This window comes from Chanodichthys erythropterus, chromosome 12 (assembly GCF_024489055.1).
Source record: "Chanodichthys erythropterus isolate Z2021 chromosome 12, ASM2448905v1, whole genome shotgun sequence".
NCBI classification, from domain to species: Eukaryota; Metazoa; Chordata; class Actinopteri; order Cypriniformes; family Xenocyprididae; genus Chanodichthys; species Chanodichthys erythropterus.
The window spans coordinates 4,214,988-4,234,249 of record NC_090232.1 but is presented as its reverse complement, the minus strand read 5'-3'; the positions used below and the strand labels follow the sequence as shown (position 1 = coordinate 4,234,249).

Sequence of the window (19,262 nt, the reverse complement as noted above, 5' to 3'; positions counted from 1 at the left end):
TATATAAAATGATGCCCAAAATTCACAGCTGGACTAGTTTAGTGAAATTTAATAGGCCTTTCTAGTTTCAGAGGATTGGCAAATATGTGTTGCCATCCCAAGTGTACTTTCCCTCTTCAATTTTGGGTTGAATCTTTTCACAGATTTGCTCATACTCTGAATGATTTAAATCCTCCTTTAGTAATATATTCAGAAGTGTCCTCATTAACTACTTCTAAGAAATCCCTTGTTTCACATTAGATCCAAGTGAAAAATGTTCACTCCCTCTGGATGTGGCACTTAAAATAGTTCCTGTAGCATTGTTGTCATTTATCAGAGACATCTTCAATTATATCCTACATTAATGTGAAGAAGAGTGAAGCAGACTTTGCTGTCTGTCTTTTTTTTCTCAGTGGTATTTCTCTGCTGATCCTGAAGCAGAGCTGGATCTCTTCACTGCAGTTCCAATCACTGAGAGAGATCAGCGCCGGTAACGTCTACATGACCAACAACAGCCAGCTCTGCTTCTACAATACAGTGAACTGGACCGGTCTGTTCCGCACCAGCACCCAAAGAGCTGTGATCAGGAACAACAGAGACCCCAGAGAGTGCAGTGAGTGTCGTTCAATCTCAGTCTCATCTACACCTCCATCTGTTCAGTAACTGTGATTTAAATAAGATGTCATGTTTGAAGCAGGAATGAAAATCTTGGCATCCAGTAGTGAGGCATTTATTTGAAATGCTTCCATATCAGACCTGCGAGTCTCAAAAAACAGACTTTAATTAGACTGAAAATTGAGGATCAGATTCTGTAATTTAGTTGCTACAAATACAACCAATTTAATTATTAGTCTTATTGAATTTTGTAATTGATATAAGGGAACAGAGAATCATACACTTGCAGTTCTGCTCAAGCGATGGGGAAACAGAATATTATACTGTTATTCATTTATAGTGTTACCGGTTTTTCTTTCCCTGTCCACTTGTATTTTTGCTTTTTTACCCCAAAAAGACCATTATGAGTTAAACAAATAATTTATTTTATACCCATATATCGGCATTTATCACGCAGTTGTCATCACACAATTTGGCAGCAGGTATATTAGGCTGCTGTCACATTAAGACCTGCACGGATCTATTATACTGTTACACATGAGTTTTCTTTCTCAACTGTTTACATTCACTTAAAACATGACTGACTGTGTTTACATGAATACCAGCCAAGACTGACATTTGACATTATTTTGTGTGTATTTGACTGTTTAAGCGCAATAAACAGAGAAAAATAACTCAATTTAGTACTGAGAGGCGGCTTTATGTGCCACACTTTGAGTGTGAGAACTAAATCTGCGGGAATGAGTATAATTATGTGCAATATGTGCGATCCCACGCCAAAATTCAAGCCCTGTCACACCAACAATATTCATCTGGAGCAAATGAAATGAGTGAGTGAGGGGAGGAGGGTTTGTGTGTCAACTCACTGTTGGAGAGATGAGAGAGAGAAAGAGCAGCTGGTATCGTGTATCTATTCAGCGGAAAATGAGTATTGGAAGCATTTCAGATATTTCAGTTATCAGCATTGAAAAATCTATATTGAACTTATAACACTTAGTTCATTATTTCAGATGCCTTTTTAAAAAACTACAATTGAAAAAATGTATATATTATACATAAAATTCAACCCGCCAAAGTGGCTAGTAGGAGTGACTGCATTACACACCACTGCTGAAATCCGTCCGCATTCGATTTTTGATCAAATAAATGTAACAATTATTATTATTATTATTATTTTTCATTAAATGGCAACTCTCTATGCCACTGAGTCTAGATAGCCTAAAACTAGAACTAGGCCATTGAAGTAAGATGTTACTTGTGAAAGTTAAACTTGTGGGGCTAATGAAGATGTTAACAGACGGAGAGCCATTTCCAGTGCACACTGCCAGGCTGGATATAATTAGTGTGATAATAAGTCTGTAGCGTGAGGGATCAATGGCTCTGTTAGCCGGCTCATTCATTAGCCTCTTTTCCACACCATCGATCAAAGCGGACTGATCTACACAACTGACCAACAGCTCAGACAGACACCCAGAGTGCTTCCACACACACAATGTGTTTATCCATGAAGGACAATGTTTTTACAAACCCTATTGTGGAGCAAGGATAACTGTCTTATGTGGTTGGTTGGTGAATTTGAAACAATCCCTGGTAATACCACCAAATTTGGCAGGTGTTTTTCCCCGACAGTTAACCAAACTTTAATTTAAGACATAACAGATAATGTTTGCATGACAGATAATTTGACATACTGTAATCCTGTGTATATATGTGGATCGCGCGTTGTGTGAGGCATCTTTGTGCGCGCACTTTGTATCTGACCGTCAGATCATTTTGTTTACACCAACATGAGTTTGAAAATCGTATTTCATTGCTTCAGACTCATGCCATCAATGCTATGAATATTCATAAAGTTGGAATTCTGTGCTTTACACAACGTTCTCCAATCAATACGCCTATATAGATCGTTTGTCACTTCCCTGAAATACGACCCATATGAGCGTTTACTAAAGTTGCGCCCCTATAGACAACAGGACACTTTCATTTTAATGCATTGTTTTCCCTTTTATCTGTGTCAAATTTCGGGCATTGCAATATATAACAATATGTGATCATGTGATCATGCGATCGTGGGTTTGATCCCAGGGAATGCATGTGCTCATAAAGTGTATATGCACTATAAATCACTAAGGGTAGGTTTAGGAGTGGGGTGGGTGTAGTTGTTAATAAAAAAATGAGTTTTGCTAAATGGAAATAGGACAAAAGGTTTAAAAAGTCCACACATTGCATTTAAATTGAACACCCATTTTGATTGGTAATGACGGTCATACGTCATTTTATGATGACAGATGTAACACAACAGCTAGAGGGCGCATTACTTTAAAATGTAAATATAGGTTGTAATAAGGTGCCTATAGGGTCGTTTTTTTTTTTTTTTTGGGTGGACAGTCTGGCTTTACAATACCAAACACATGCTGTGGGAAGCGGCAGTCGTCGAGAAGCGAGCAGAGAAAAACATAATTGTCCATGGTCAAATGAAAGGTACTCCTCTCAGAAAGATACTTTTAGGTGTTTAATTGATATTTGGTGCACTGGGATCACTAGATAAGGGCTTAATAAACTGTTGTAAAAACATCAAATTTGACCAAAATTGACATTTTTTTCTTTTTTTGCCGGTAGCTCGAAATTAGCCTGTGCGCATTCAGACTCGTTTTGCCAGCATGGGTCACATATTTGTCCATTTAAAGATTAACAAAATCCCCTGGTAACACTTTCTTTTACAGTATTTGTTACATGGTACACTTACTACAGTAATAACAGTAAATTATGTTAATTACAAGCAACTAACCCTATACTTCGGCCGTCCGCGTTCGTGCACCGTCCGCCTGACGAAAATTATGCACACCCCGTCCGCGTGCAGCCCAAATTTTGAGACCGCGCGGACGGTGCGCGTACAACAGCAGACATGTCTGTGCGCGGAAAGTGAAGTATACCCTGTAAGTCCATGTAGTTAATTAATATTACTCAGTACTTGACCAATAATTACACTGTAACAAGGACACCTTAAAATAAAGTGTAACCAATCCCCCTACAGTGTTGCAATAGGGCACATTTATTTATTTATGCACAAATTAAAATTTAAAAATTGTACATTTTGAATACATATTGTTTAAAAATGTACAATTTAATTTAAGCTATTCTGTGGGCATTGCTACCACATTGAAAAATGTAGACATTTCTGAAATTGAGAAAAACTTTCAGCCAGGGCTGAAACAAAATTTTCCAAAACATTACCTGTCAAGAGTTTCATAAGTAATTGCTACTATAACTATAAGCTAAGTAATTACTCTTTTAGCTGTTGTCAAGAAACTTGACATTCTTTCTAAAAAATGAATAATAACGCACTCATGCCACCATGATTTTTTTTTTTTTTTTCTTGTTAAATATTATTTATTTATTTATGTTTTTCAGCTAAAGAGCGGATGGTTTGTGATCCGTTGTGTTCGGAAGCAGGATGCTGGGGTCCCGGTCCAGAACAGTGTCTCTCATGCAAATACTTCAGCCGAGGAAGGACATGTGTCAAGTCCTGTAACTTATATTATGGGTGAGTATGTGCAAATAATCTGTGGTGTCACTTTGCTTATGTACATAGTTTTTTTGTTTGTTTGTTTTTTTAAGTTTTTCTTTTTCTAAAAAAAAAAATGGTCTTCAATTTCTTAAACCACTTTAGCTTGCAGTTGTATTAATATGAATGTGTTTTCAAATGCAGATTTGTTCAGATAGGCCCCTGGCTCCAAAGATATATCTGCAGTATGACTATCATGATCAGACTATCAAGATCAAGGGATCAAAATGCTTTTAATGCTATTTATAACTCAAAGGAATAGACAGACTCTCATGCTTTTCTGGCAGGCTGAAAAAAATACATGGAGACATTGAAATAGGCTTTGAAAAGAACAGGCAAAATGTCCAATGTTAGGATTTTGTTTGCAAATACAGTGTATGTATCTCTTTCATTCAAGAATGAGTATTTTTTATTTTTTTTTTCAAGAGCTATTCTTAATTCTTAAATAAAAGAGACTACTGCAAAATTAGCAGTTTCGCTGGATTTACTATGTATATGTATTTGTCTGATTAACGTGGACATTTGTTTCATGGCATCAATGAAACATTTGTTTCATTGATGTCATGTATTCAGACCTCGAATAATGCAAAGAAAACAAAGCCACATACAAGTTTCTCCTGGAAGAAATCATGCTTCCTTTTGTTCTGACAGTGTTCCACAACTGGAAAGATTGTTTTTTTCCTGCTCTATGCCACACATTCAGGCCAATAAAGGTGTGGGTGGAGGACCACCAGATCAAGACCCTGTCATGGTCAGCCCAAACTCCAGACCTGTCACCTGAACCCCATTGAAACCTCTGGAATGTGATCAAGAGAAAGGACACAAGGTCACGACCCGCCAAACAAAGCCGAGCTGCTTACATTTTTTGTGCCAGAAGTGGCATAAAGTCACCCAACAGCAATGTGACCGACTTGCCAAGACACATGAAAGCTGTAATAAGAAAGAAGGATTATTCCACCAAATATTGATTTCTTAAAGGACCAGTGCTGTTGAAAATGGATCGGACAGAGCACCAAAACACACTTGTAGCCAGTTTGGGTGTGGAGCTATAGTAGATAGGGGTGTGATCCTTTTGGATGAGGGTGTGTTTGTTTCGGTGAACAGCTTTTCTCAGAAATCGCTTACTGCACCTTTAACTCTTCTCAAATTAAAACATTAGTATCATGTTGTTTATAAAATAATATAAACATGTTTTCTTTGCTTTGTTCAAGGTTTTTGTTCAAAAATTATGCTTAATTAAGTGGCATGACTTTTTAAATAGGATGAAAACTGCCCCAGACTCGTTTTTGGAGTAAACAATAATGTCCAATCTCCAACATTTCACCTCCTCAAGGCAATTCAGCAAATAATTTTCAGCTGCATTATTTCCTGCTTTGAAAAACAGGTACAACTACGTATCATCAACTTAACTATGATATGAAATGCCAAATTTATTAAATATAGAGCCCAGTGGAATCATGTATAGACAAAAAAAGCAACGGTCCTAAAATAGAGCCCTGAGGTACCCCGTAACAACTATTCCCAATCTTTACAGTGAAATTTCTTAAATTCTTAAGTTCATTTCTTAGATGCTTCTTTCAGGCCTTAAAGATGCAGTGTGTAAATTTTAGCATCATCTAGTGGTGAGGTTGCAAACTACAACCAACGGCAGCTCACCCCTCCCTTTTGCGTGAATTGAGAAGCAATGGTGGCCAACACAAGTCAAAGATGTCATCTGAGACAGCAGAGAGTATGTTAGTGTGACGAGCAGGGCTGGTGAGAGCCGTGAGGGAACGGCGCGAGGAGTCTCTCACGGAGGAGCTCCGGGAGCATAAAAGGAGGAGCGATGACAGTGAAGGACGAGAGAGGACCAGGCCTGGACTTTATTTTATGTTTTATTATGTTTGTATGGCCGGCAGACGTCCATGATGGTCTTCCGGCATTACTTTAGTTTTTTTCTTTGTTTATTTTATTAAAGATTATTGTTTGAATGTTCGCCAGTTCCCGCCTCCTTCCCGTATATACGAACTTTGTTACATTGGTGCCGAAACCCGGGAGGAAGGAGGGACATGCTGTCGGAGAGCCATCGCTGCTGAGGGGGATTGTGGTGCGGCGGAGTTCGGGCAGCGTGGGAGTGAAGACCGCGAGAGGCTGCCAGAGGTGGTGGTACTGGAGCCTGGTGAAAGGTGGGACGGAGACCCGGATGCCATGCTCCTAGGACGAGGTGGGGTGGCTGCCGTCCTGGAGGGAGCGGAGGAGTGCCGTCGTCCGCCGTGGGCTGGAGCCTGCTGCTGTCCGCCATGAAGGGGAGGAGCAGGAGACGGGGGACTCGCTGCCGGCTGCCCTCAACTGGAGGAGCCATCGCCGGCCGCCAGGAGGCGGTCGAGGATCGGGCCGTCCACTGAGCGTCCAGTGTCATCGCATGGCACCGCGAGGAAAAGCCTCTCGGCAGGCTGAGGACCGAGCGGCAGTGTGTCTGGGAACTGGACCCAGAATTTTTTTTTCGTCCTGTCGCTCCCTTTGCTTCCGTCTCCTTTCTCTCGTCTCGTCTGTCCTTACCCCCAGGTGCTGCGGCCGCCGAGACAGGCCCCGGGGGGGAGTAAGCGCAGTCTCGGGAGTACCCCCTGGTCTGCGAGGGACGATGGGGGTATGTGGCGAGTAGGGCGGGCGAGAGCCGTGAGGGTACGGCGCGAGGCCGGTGACGCGAATGTTAATGATCTTCACCTGTGAGGCGCACCGGCCTTGAGTCTCTCACGGAGGAGCTCCAGGAGCATAAAAGAAGGAGCGACGACAGTGAAGGACGAGAGAGGACCAGGCCTGGACTTTATTTTATATTTTATTATGTTTGTGTGGCCAGCAGACGTCCGCGAGGGTATGCCAGCATTACTTTCTTTTGTTCTTTGTTTATTTTGAATTAAAGTTTTGTTGAACATTCACCGGTTCCCGCCTCCTTCTTCCAGTATCTACGAACTGCGTTACAGTTAGCCAGTCAAGCAAGGAGTTTTCTTCTAACTTCTAACAAAGAACGGCCTCTGCTTCTAATAAACCAGACGACTACTTCTACTACTACTTCTTTGTGTGTATTCAACTAAGTGACGATTTAAGCTGCCTCTGAAAACACCAGCGATTTAGAAGAACAACAACATAGTGACGAAACGCGCTCTGTAGAGTGTTTGTCCGTTTAGGGCTGCTGTAGAATGACTGCTTGACATGGAGGGACCCGCGGTGTATGAGATATAAATGGCTCATTCTAAGGTAATAAAATCATAACGGTTCATTATGTAAGGTCTTTATACACCACTGAAAACATAGTTATGTATATTATATTGCATTTCTGTCAATAGATCCTCCCAAATTTTACACATTGCACCTTTAATTGACAAGCTTTCCTCCTTTGCTCTTTTCTAATACTCTCAATGAAACTATCAACAACAGAAACAGATGAAAGTAGTATTGACAGCTCCTTAAGATGTTTCCACTTTCATGGATTTTGTATGTCACTTTCATGGATTTGTATGTCTGTTTAGCTAATTGACCTAGATTTTGAGTTAATCTCACTAGCCCCTGGACACTATGTGAAAAGTCCTTCAATGCCATGCAAACAGTGCAAAAAAAAAAAAAAAAAGCATTCAATGCTTAAATAATATTTAAAATAAAAAGTACACTACATGTTGTAAATAAATTATAAATGAAATAAATGGCTCATAACACATTGTTCTTTATCTGTTCAAGGGATGTTCGAGAATACGCCAATGGTTCCATTTGTGTTGAGTGTGACAGCCAGTGTGAAAAAGCCGGGGAGAAAAGTTTGACCTGCCATGGCCCGGTAAGAGCCTTAAAGCCAAGTGAGACCCTATATTAGTTGCTACATTTTGTTTTACTTCAATTAAAACTTGATAACCTTGTCATCGAACAAGTCGATTGCATCTTCATCTCATCACAGCTCCAGACTGCATATAACAAGAAACAGAGTGATATTGATTTAAAAAAAAAAAATTAAGCTATCTACGTACTGTCTCAAAATTAAACCCTGTCTGTAGCCTTATTCAAAATGTATCATTGTCAGACCTTATTAGATAATGCAAAATGTTGCAAGGCTAACAATGCTGTATTACACAGTTGTACTGTATATTATTGATGCTCTTTTTTTAGTTATTGAGGTTCTTTATTAGTTGTGCTTGATAGCTTGATAGTGCTTCATTCTCTTGAGACACATTTCCTAATCTTCTGTCTTCCTCTTTTGTCTCATTACAGGGTCCAGATCACTGCGTGAAGTGCTTGCATCTGAAAGATGGACCCAACTGTGTGGAGAAATGCCCTGATGGTCTGCAGGGAGCAAACAGCTTCATCTTCAAATATGCTGAGACCAACAACGAGTGCCATCCCTGCCACCCCAACTGCACCCAGGGGTAAGACTGCTTGCTTGTGTTTGCACTTAAATCTATTTGTAAGCTTCTTTCCTTGCTTTAACTGCATCAAGCACAATATGCCCAGAGCACTAACCTAATTGCCCATGTGGGTAAAGCCGTCGTGGTTTCCGCATTCAGTCTTAGACACATGGGCCTGGGGGATTTGAGAGCGGAGAGAACAGGTTTCTGACTCCAGATCAGTGGTTCGCAACTAGTTTTGCTGCAGGACCCAGATTTTACATTGGACATCAAGTGTTGCCAACACAGTGCTAAAATGTTTCACTGGACACAAAAAAATTATTTGACATTAATCACTGAAATGTATTAATTACATGAACTGCCTGGATCCAATAATATGCAAAATTATTAACATGTAGCTTGAATGTTTAGTTTGTAATAGTCACTTTAGGAGTGTCATGCTCATTTTTTATTTATTTATTTTTGGATGAAGGAATCTCATGAAAACATGTCTGTCACATTTCAAATCAAAACAAAATTTAAAAAAATTAATTCTAGCAAGAAGGAAGAAGGAAATTAATGGTATTGTTTTCTTTGCGACATTATTTGTATGATATTTAAGCACATTTTTTACCCAAATTAGCTGGACCAGATAATTAATGTATCTGGTCGTTGTGAGTTTAGATTATCATTGCCATACAGTAATAATACTAATAAATAAAATACTAATTGTGTTCTTTTTTATTTATCTGAATAAATTAAATGCAGTATAAGAAGCACTATCATAATGTATAAATAATTTAATCTACCAGTCTGTTGCATTATAACACAAATATGTTGATATTAACTCAGAATGATTGCCTGTGTTGCAGTTGTACTGGACCCCGAGTACAGGATTGTGTTGGCATGTTGGACAGGTAAGAGCTTTCACAAATACAGCTTTGGCCAAGGACAATTTACAACAACAAACAAACAAATAAATACATTTATCAGTCAGATAATAATATTTAATGTAATTTTAAAAGTACTGAACTTTTAAAATAAAATAACTAATAAAATGAAATAAAATTAAATTAAATAATCAGTCAAATAATAATATTTGATGTACATAAAGAATATAAATAAAATAAAACAAAATAAAATAAATAAAATGAAATAATAAACTAATACAATGAAATAATGAACTAATAAAATAATAAAATAATGAACTAATAAAATAAAATAATGAACTAATTAAATAAAATAAAAATAACTAATAAAAATTAAATGAATTAAAAAAAATCAAATAAAAATCAGTCAGATATTAATATTTGATGTACTTTTAAAAGTACTGAACTTTTAAAATAAAATAACTAATAAAATGAAAAAAAATAAATAAATAATCAGTTAAATAATAATATTTGATGTGCATAAAGTATATAAATAAAATAAAAACAAAATAAAATAAATAAAATGAAATAAACTAATACAATGAAATAATGAAATAAAATGAAATAATTAACTACTAAAATAAAATAAAAAAATAAGATGAAATAAACAATGAATTAATAAAATGAAATAAAATAATGACCAAATAAAATAAAATAAATTAAAATAATGAAAAAAAAAAAATAAAAAAAAATAAAATATATTTTTCTATAGCATTAGTGCGATGCAGGGTGGGGCTTTTGCTCAGATGATTTCGGGGGGAAAGCACTCTAATTATAACTAAAGCATTACAACTAATTTTCTTTTGATCTTCCAGGACTCCTCTGATTGCAGCTGGGTTAATCGGGGCTCTCTTTGTGATGGTCATCATAGCTCTTGGTGTGGCCGTTTACATCCGCCGAAAGAGCATTAAGAAGAAGAGAGCTTTACGTCGTTTCCTGGAGACTGAGGTAAGAGAGGCCTGTTCTCATATGCTTACTTAAATCAGTAAGCACTGACTAAAACAGAAACATTCCATACATTATGCATCATATCTCATGTCTCTTCTGTCTGTCACGTCACATCGATTTCCTTCCCTGTCCACAGCTTTTTCATTTCTTTTACATTTTGTTTCTTGGTAAGCTGCATGCTTAAAAATCCCCCAGCATACAGCACATAAAGTATTCAGCGGAGGGCCCTGCTTAAATGTGTGGCAGGTTTGTTGGGTTAATGCATAGCCCTGTTGCCCTGAATGACTGTGCAGCCTATTAAAAAACATGGCCTGTCTATGCTGGTTTGGATAATTTACAGGTGGAGCAACAGTGTTATAGACAGCTGTCAGCTTGAGAAGATGCTCTGTATCCAAAAGCTGACAGAGACACTCACGCACTAGAATCCTGAAACCCGTTTTAGCAAACCCGAGACCTCTGTTCAAGTGATGCGTTTCTGTATAAGAATAAGAAAAGAGGAGGGACCACCCGAATGTTTGACGATTAGCTTTGTTGAAATGCACACTGTTTTGAAAGTGTAGCTAATTTTACAGATCACTAAAGAACTAACAAAATACAAGCTGCACATTTCTGCTTTAAAGCCTTCTGAATGCGTCTCCCCATAGACTTCCATTGTATGTGCTTAACTGTATAAACGCTCAGGGAAGATTTGAAATTCTGTTGATAGTTATATTGAACATGAAACACTCTTTTCAGCAGAAATGAAAACTCTATAATATTAATCTTCCCATACACCGTGCATTTTTGACACATGCTTATTTCAGCTCCCTCTAATGCTGTGTTTCAGCACCACAGGGATGGACAGCTCCACATTGTGTGTGTTTAGTCCACACTTCCATAAAAACAAGTGACAGCCTTCTCTTTTGTGCTGTGATTGGTCACTTAAATTAATAGTTAGTCCTGAATAATGGATAACCAAATTTACATGTTTACAGATTGTTAAAATGTCACTATAAAAATGCCTTTTCATTAGCTAAGATTGAACGTCCTGAGTGGGCTGTATATAGTAAGAACATAAATAATGTCTTTCTTCTCATAAATCAGAACCATGCAACCAGGCACTAAAGCTTGTTATTTTAGTTGCTATCAAGGGCTTAATATATCCTGATGATAGTTAACATGTATTCATTACTCTAATGAGCTCATTGTTTCTGCTTAAATTCATAGATTGTTAGCTAACTGCATGGTTTGTATATGTAGATGTCTGAAATTACATAATTTGGACACAGTCACCCCTAATAACAGATTACTCTAAATTGTAATGTTGTTGGCATGCATTTTATGTAAATCTGCTTTGAAACAAACGATATGCATTGTGAAAAGTGCTATACAAATAAATGTGAATTGAATTGAAATTAATACCTCGATTCAGAAAAGCAATAACTAAGTTGTCATTTAGCAAATACTTTTTCAATGTATTTGTTGCACTTATTACAGGGACAATTACCCTGGAGAAAAGTAAAGTAAATGAATATTTCACCCTAAATATAATCATATATTCAGCTTATGTCTTTCAAATCCCATAAAACTTTCTTTATTCCGTGGATCACAGAGGTTTAGCAGAATGTTCACGCTGCACTTCTGTATATTCCGCATAACTTTAAATATGTTTTATTTAGTTTAGTTTTATTTTGTTTTAGTTTTTATATATTTTATTATAATATATTTTATTTTTTTTAATTTTTACTCCAATTGATTTTTTTTATTTAATTTCATTTAATTTTGTTTTGTTTTATTATATTATATTATATTATATTATATTATATTATATTATATTATATTATATTATATTATATTATATTATATTATATTATATTATATTATATTATATTATATTATATTATATTATATTATATTATATTTTTACTCCAATTGTTATTTTATTTTTTTATGGTTTTTTTATTTTAGTTTTATTTTATTATTTTATTTTATTTTTACTCAAATTATTTTGTTTTATTATTTTATTATTTTTTTATATATATATATATATATATATATATATATATATATATTTTATAATGTTATATATATATATATATATATATATATATATATATATATATATATGTATATATATATATATATATATATATATATATTTTTTTTTTTTTTTTTTTTTTTTTTTTTTTACTCCAATCGATAGCAACCTAGTTGTATCAGCTGGAAAAGAACACTTAAGACATTCTGCTTAAGTTATCCATTTGGTTTCATAAGTTTGGAATAATATGAATATGATAAGTTCAACCAAAAATTAATAATCTGCCAGTTTTCTGGTCAGAGACACAGTGATGGTAGCTCATGGATCAATCTTTATTGGGTTTAAACCTGCAATCTTCTGGTTGTCAGTCAGATCCAACACTATCACCACACCACTATTTACATTAATAATAATTTACATTTTAATTTCCAACCAGTCATAATTAGCTGAAAAAAAAAAAAAAAAACTCTTTTTTTTCCCCACAGGTCTGCAATCGGTTTATTGTTGTGCACAAACTACTAAACGAGTCCAAGACTACACCACCCACCCACCCCCCCCCCCCCCCAAACACACTCACACACACACACACACACACACACTTTTTTCTTTCTTGCAGGCCCGCTCCATCCCTAATGAAACTACAAATGCCACTTTGTAATAGGCAATTAAGTTTCTATTCATCCTTCTCAACTTTTCCTTATTCTCTACCCATATCATCTTCACAAGCTTCTTTTATTTCCCTCTCGAGGTCCAATAACTACTGCATAAACAAATTTAATCCTGAAAATATGGTTAAATGTAACTTCTAAGAGCTTGTTTTGGAGCTTTGTGTATTTGTGCATTCAAAAGTTGTGACTGATCTAAGACTGGGTTGTTTAAGCAGTTGGTGGAGCCGTTGACGCCCAGTGGTACAGCACCAAACCAGGCTCAGCTGCGGATACTGAAGGAAACTGAGCTCAAGAGGGTCAAGATTCTGGGAAGTGGAGCCTTTGGCATGGTCTATAAGGTAGCACTTCTAAGTTTATTGTGCATTGGCATGCCTGTCTATCAGAATTTGTGGTTTTATATGATTTGAGGTGTTATTGACGATTCTGATGTCTTCTTTATAAGGGAATCTGGGTTCCAGAAGGAGAAACAGTGAAGATTCCCGTGGCTATAAAGATACTCAATGAAAGTACAGGACCTAAAGCCAATGTGGAGTTTATGGATGTGAGTTCACTACCTTGATCTTAAATAATACCACTATAATGCCTTATTTCAATGCCAAATGTTGAGAACTTAGAACTCAAACTTAATCCTATTTACTTTCCAAATACACATTCCTGGTCTTAACTGCACATACGATGGTGCATGTTATTCCAACAACAACAAACAATTTTTTTTTTTTTTTTTTTTTTATTAAAATATGATAAAATATGAAAAAAAGGTCTTTGGCTGACTACTGAATGATGTTAATCAGTAACCAAATCCACTACCATTCAAAAGTTTAGGATCAGTACTCTTTAAACAATGCTGGGTTAAAAACATTCCAAGTTGGGTTGAAAATAGACAAACCCAGGGATTGGGTTGTTTTGACCTAGCAGTTGGGTTAAATGTTTGCCCAACGTGCTGGACAGTTTTATTTAACCCGACTATTGATTAATAATTACTATAATAAATACAGAGGTAATTGAAGTGTCAGTTAATGTTAACATAATGCATGTTATAATAATAATAAATGCGTTATTTAATTTTAATAACCATACGTTCCATTTGGGATGGCTCACATTCAGGTATTTTTGAATATTCAGTTTTAATATACTTAAATGCATCACATTGCAGATATAAAAAGAGTTGTGCATGTCATTTATCTTGACTTTAAATGTAGGAAAGTAGTACTCTGCAGAGAAAAGAGTCCAATAACAGTGAGTCACATCAGTACATCTCCTTTTCTTCTTGTTGTCCCTCTATTGTTCGCTCTCTCTCTCTCTCTCTTGCTGTCATGAGATTCAGGGAGAGGTCAGGCTCCTTTAAAAAGCCATCAAAACGCAGCCTCATGTACTGCGATTTCCTGGGAATTCCTTTGTGTGTGTTTGTGTGTTCTGTTATCTGTGCACATATATAAGCAGGCAAGCAGATGCAGAGCTACTCATGAAGGATCCATATTCATCCCTGTCTCTGTTGTAACACATAAATATGTATATAATTTATATGCATTTATGAAGGCTTTTTTTTTTTTTTTCTTTTTGAAACATACGGCTAATTGAGTGAGACAGCTTAACCCTAAAATACCAAGCATTACGTTATTCTTCTGACATTTGAAAATAAAACATGAAGGGAAATTGACAGCTCATTCAGTCAAAATTATTTGTTGCACACCTTTTTATATGAAATGATTGGTTTCAGTCCTTCTGAATGGAAGTTCCCCAAACACAAAGTGCCACCCACAATTCAAAATGCAGCAGTGACCTGATGTTTTCTGTCTCTGGCCACCAGGAGGCGCTGATCATGGCCAGCATGGAGCATCCTCATCTAGTGCGTCTGTTGGGGGTCTGCTTGAGTCCCACTCTTCAGCTGGTGACTCAGCTCATGCCCCACGGCTGTCTGCTGGACTATGTTCATGAGCACCAGGAGAACATCGGCTCCCAGCTGCTGCTCAACTGGTGCGTGCAGATCGCAAAGGTAAGATTGATTTCACGTGTTGTCGTTATCAGTGAGACAGTATCCCTGTAAATACTGTAGCAAGTTATATGCAGCCTTTACTTTTGACTTCAGAAAATGTTTCAGAAATGAAAATTCTGTCATCATCTATTCTGCTGTTGCTCAAAACATTAATTTTTCATCTTTCTGGAGGGCACAAAAGGAGTTATTTAGTAGAATATTCAGGCTGCTCATTTCCACATCATAAATGTATAAAGTGCAACAGCCAAGTTCCGGCATTAAAAACTCCATTTAGTTTCTCCATAGGGAAATTGATTTTTAATGATCATTTATAAACCTTTAAAGACTATGAGGTAACTGAGTGAACGGATAGTATTTATTGAATCCATTGAAACCTTTAGCCTGCATTATTTCAACTTGTAAAATTAATCATGTTTAACAACATGAAAATCTACATGACCCAAAATGCTGTACAGAAAATTCCACTAATCAGAGAGTTAAACGCACCAAAGGGCCCTTTAGCTTCGCCCACTCCCACGAAGTACAAATGACATAATCTAGTCAGCCTTCCTACGCTCTCTAAAATATTTGAACATATAAGCATATTTTGCAATAAACTTAAAATTTATTGTTGTTAAATATATTAACAATTTTTAAATGAGTAGTTTTCTATTCCTCCATTGTTTTTAATTTGATTATGCTGTCCGCTATGCTTCATGGGATTGTAGTTCTTTCGCTGTTAATTACACAGTCTTGTACCTCTGTATTTTTGTCCGATTTTTAAATACTTTTTTGCTTCAAATCAAAAGTTTGTAGTGTTATGTTTCACCTCATAGCTGGTTGGCTCGGTTCATGGCTTAGAACCCTTTAACGAAAACTTTTTTTGTGAAATCCCTATGAGTGAAATCGTTGAAAAAAATACTTCTGGAACCAGCACCATTGAAAATAATGGATGGGCACTGCTGCACTCTATTTTGACCAATGGCTGTAAAGCTAAAGTAAGGACAAAAAAGTCCTTTAAAAATCCATTAAGATGTGTTTATATGACTTGTGCAGTATATTCAATCTTCTGAAATCATACAATAGTCTGACTATTTTTATATTATATTTTATTTATTTATTCACAGAAAATCTTCCTCTCCACTGTAAAGTTACAATCTCATTCTCGCTTGTGCATATTAAAACGTTAGTGACTTCAAACATAATTTGTTGTTGTATTTCACAACAAATTTTTTCTTTTTTAAATAAAAAAAAGTTGTATTTAAAATGAGATATGAATATGATACATAGCATTACATGCACTGCAATTCTGGGTATTTCTAAAGTTTTCCGAACCCATTTCCAGTAATTGGATGAACAGATAAATTGGATGCCATTGTTTAACCCGATGCTGCTATTATGGTTCAATTAAAGGTGCCCTAGAATTAAAAATTGAATTTACCTCGGCATAGTTGAATAACAAGAGTTCAGTACATGGAAAAGACATACAATGAGTCTCAAACTCCATTGTTTCCTCCTTCTTATATAAATCTCATTTGTTTAAAAGACCTCCGAAGAACAGGTGAATCTCAACATAACACTGACTGTTACGTAACAGTCAGGATCATTAATATGTACGCCCCCAATATTTGCATATGCCAGCCCATGTTCAAGGCATTACACAAGGGCAGCCAGTATTAACGTCTGGATGTGCACAGCTGAATCATCAGACTAGGTAAGCAAGCAAGAACAACAGCGAAAAATGGCAGATGGAGCAATAATAACTGACATGATCCATGATATCATGATATTTTTAGTGATATTTGTAAACTGTCTTTCTAAATGTTTCATTAGCATGTTGCTAGTGTATTGTTAAATGTGGTTAAAGTTACCATTGTTTATTACTGTATTCGCGGAGACAAGAAGGGAGCGCGATTTAAAGGGTATTTTGAGCTGAAACTTCACAAACACATTCAGGAGACACCTTAGACTTATATTAAATCTTGTGAAAGAACGTTCTAGGGCACCTTTAAACAAACAGAGCAATATTTTGGTAGTGCCACAGTCTTTTCAAGGGAATATTAACCTTTGAATAGATTACTTGCAGTTGTATTGCACATTTGGCAGTATCTTAACAGACACACACACTTTTACTTGTATTTTCCCTTCATTTATTAAGATTGTGTTTTTAAATTTAAAAAAGAACAGTAAACAAATTATTTTGTTGGTGTACTGCTTAATCTTATATTAAAGGGCATGCTGGGTAAGTGAAGGCAGTGTGTATTTTAAAGGCTTTTCATCATTCTTCATTTCTGCTTGAAACTAAAAAAACTAACCATCTGTGACTTTTTAACTGAGCCTTTAAATACGTAATAGCTTTATTTATTCCTTTTTTTGTACATACTGACATTGATTTTTTTTTAAGGGATAAAATTATAAAAATGTCACTTTAGTTTTATATGATGGCAATATTGTGCCTTACAGGTTCGGTTCTGGAACTAAATAAAAACATCCTCTTTCTACCACATCAGTCCTTTTTAATTTAATTTAATTTAATTTAATTTAATTTAATTTAATTTAATTTAATTTAATTTAATTTAATTTAATTTAATTTAATTTAATTTAATTTAATTTAATTTAATTTAATTTAATTTAATTTAATTTAATTTAAATAATATAAGACTGGAAAGGTCGTGTAATAGTCACGGGATTTCTGTGGTCAAAATGTCCGAGAACTCTGTGTTCTATTTCACAGCATCCCCATTTAAGTCCCTTCTGTTCCAGTGCCTTAGAAACATTGAATCTGTCTGCTTTGAATGGATTGGCTGAGTTCAAGAGATGGGTGCTGGTTTGTTGTAACTCACAGCTTTGGGCTTTGGCTTAATGGCACCTATTAATCAGGTTGTAGGTTGAGCAAACGGCTCGACAACCTTGCCTATTCCTGCCCCGGAATTCTGCTGCGACACAGACCCGCTGCTAGAGGTTTTCCAGGTCACGCTGTGAAAATGTTAAAATGCTGTTACCGGCCAAATTCTCATTGAGCTGCCAAACTGTTCCTGCACACAGTGAAATAATAACCTCGGCGTGAAGAAGAGATTGCACTCATTATGGGATGATGTATTTAAAGCAGATTACGTGCCTCAGTTCTCAATTGAAATGTTAACTGGTGTGAATCCTTTCCACATCACAGTAATCAGTCCTTTCCATTCTGCCAAGCAATAGCAATTGTTAACGTGACCATGATATATTTCATTTGACCAATCAGATCTGTTGTTAACCCCCTGTGCACTACAGTTAAGACCCCCAACACACAAGCGTCTCTCCCAGCATGCTTTGATCACTATCAGCAGCTCTGAGCTCCTACAGATCAGTTGTTCTTTTATTGTGTACGAGGGAGTTGCAACAAAGAAGCAAATGTTATAATTGATATTTTCCACCCACAGTATTACGGAGCTATTCATAATTATTCAAAACATCATTTTTCTTATGCACGACAAGGCATCTTGTGTAATTTCATTTATTTTTGTCTGGCATTATGTGCATTGTCTTTGAGAACCCGCCACTGTGAAACAAATTTCACCAGTTATAGGAACCCCTCATCAGAAATTTCCCTTTGTGCCGAAGGGATCTTCTTCCAAGACTCCCTCTTTTGCATACGGTGTGTGTTCTCTCCCGAGATGCAGACTTGGAAAAACAGTGTACCTATGTGTCGTTTCCCCCACACAAATGGCTTTCTTCTGCTGCAGGATTATCTCCTTTGGCCTCATTAATGGAGCTCCAGGTCCCACAAACCTCTTATCCATTCCATCTTTCATTCATCTACTGTTTTTCAGTGGTGAATCCAAATGTGAGCCTTATACTTTTTTCTATATGGCATATTTGCATGCAACTAAACTTAATGCTGTTGTGCAGAGCAATAGCTTTCCAGATTGATTCCCATATAGGAATGCTCTGCTAGCTACTTTCCATATTTAATCATGAAGGAGACTTTCCTGGATCTTTTCACCTAATGAGACAACTAACAAAATTAAGTGTGTTTCACTATGTACGTACATTCACCAGCCAATTTATTATGTACACTTGCTAGTACCGAGTCAGACCCACTTTTGCCTCCTTAATTCTTCAACAGATTCAACAAGGTGCTGGAAACGTTCCTCAGAGATTGTGCTCCACATTGTCATGATAGTATCACACAGTTGCTGCAGATTTGTCGGCTGCACATCCATGATGCGAATTTCCCGTTC

At 36.3% G+C, this 19,262-nt stretch overlaps 1 protein-coding gene across 1 annotated transcript in view; it reads left to right on the top strand.

The window, feature by feature from the left end:
* The window catches only part of erbb4a (erb-b2 receptor tyrosine kinase 4a), a 204,128-nt gene that overhangs the window by 163,178 nt on the left and 21,688 nt on the right, over positions 1-19,262 (top strand). The window contains exons 12-20 of the mRNA XM_067402388.1: positions 393-592; positions 4,006-4,138; positions 7,871-7,964; positions 8,393-8,547; positions 9,378-9,422; positions 10,250-10,382; positions 13,283-13,405; positions 13,510-13,608; positions 14,875-15,060. Coding sequence (XP_067258489.1) covers positions 393-592; positions 4,006-4,138; positions 7,871-7,964; positions 8,393-8,547; positions 9,378-9,422; positions 10,250-10,382; positions 13,283-13,405; positions 13,510-13,608; positions 14,875-15,060 — 1,168 coding nt within the window. The remainder of the gene's footprint in view (positions 1-392; positions 593-4,005; positions 4,139-7,870; positions 7,965-8,392; positions 8,548-9,377; positions 9,423-10,249; positions 10,383-13,282; positions 13,406-13,509; positions 13,609-14,874; positions 15,061-19,262) is intronic.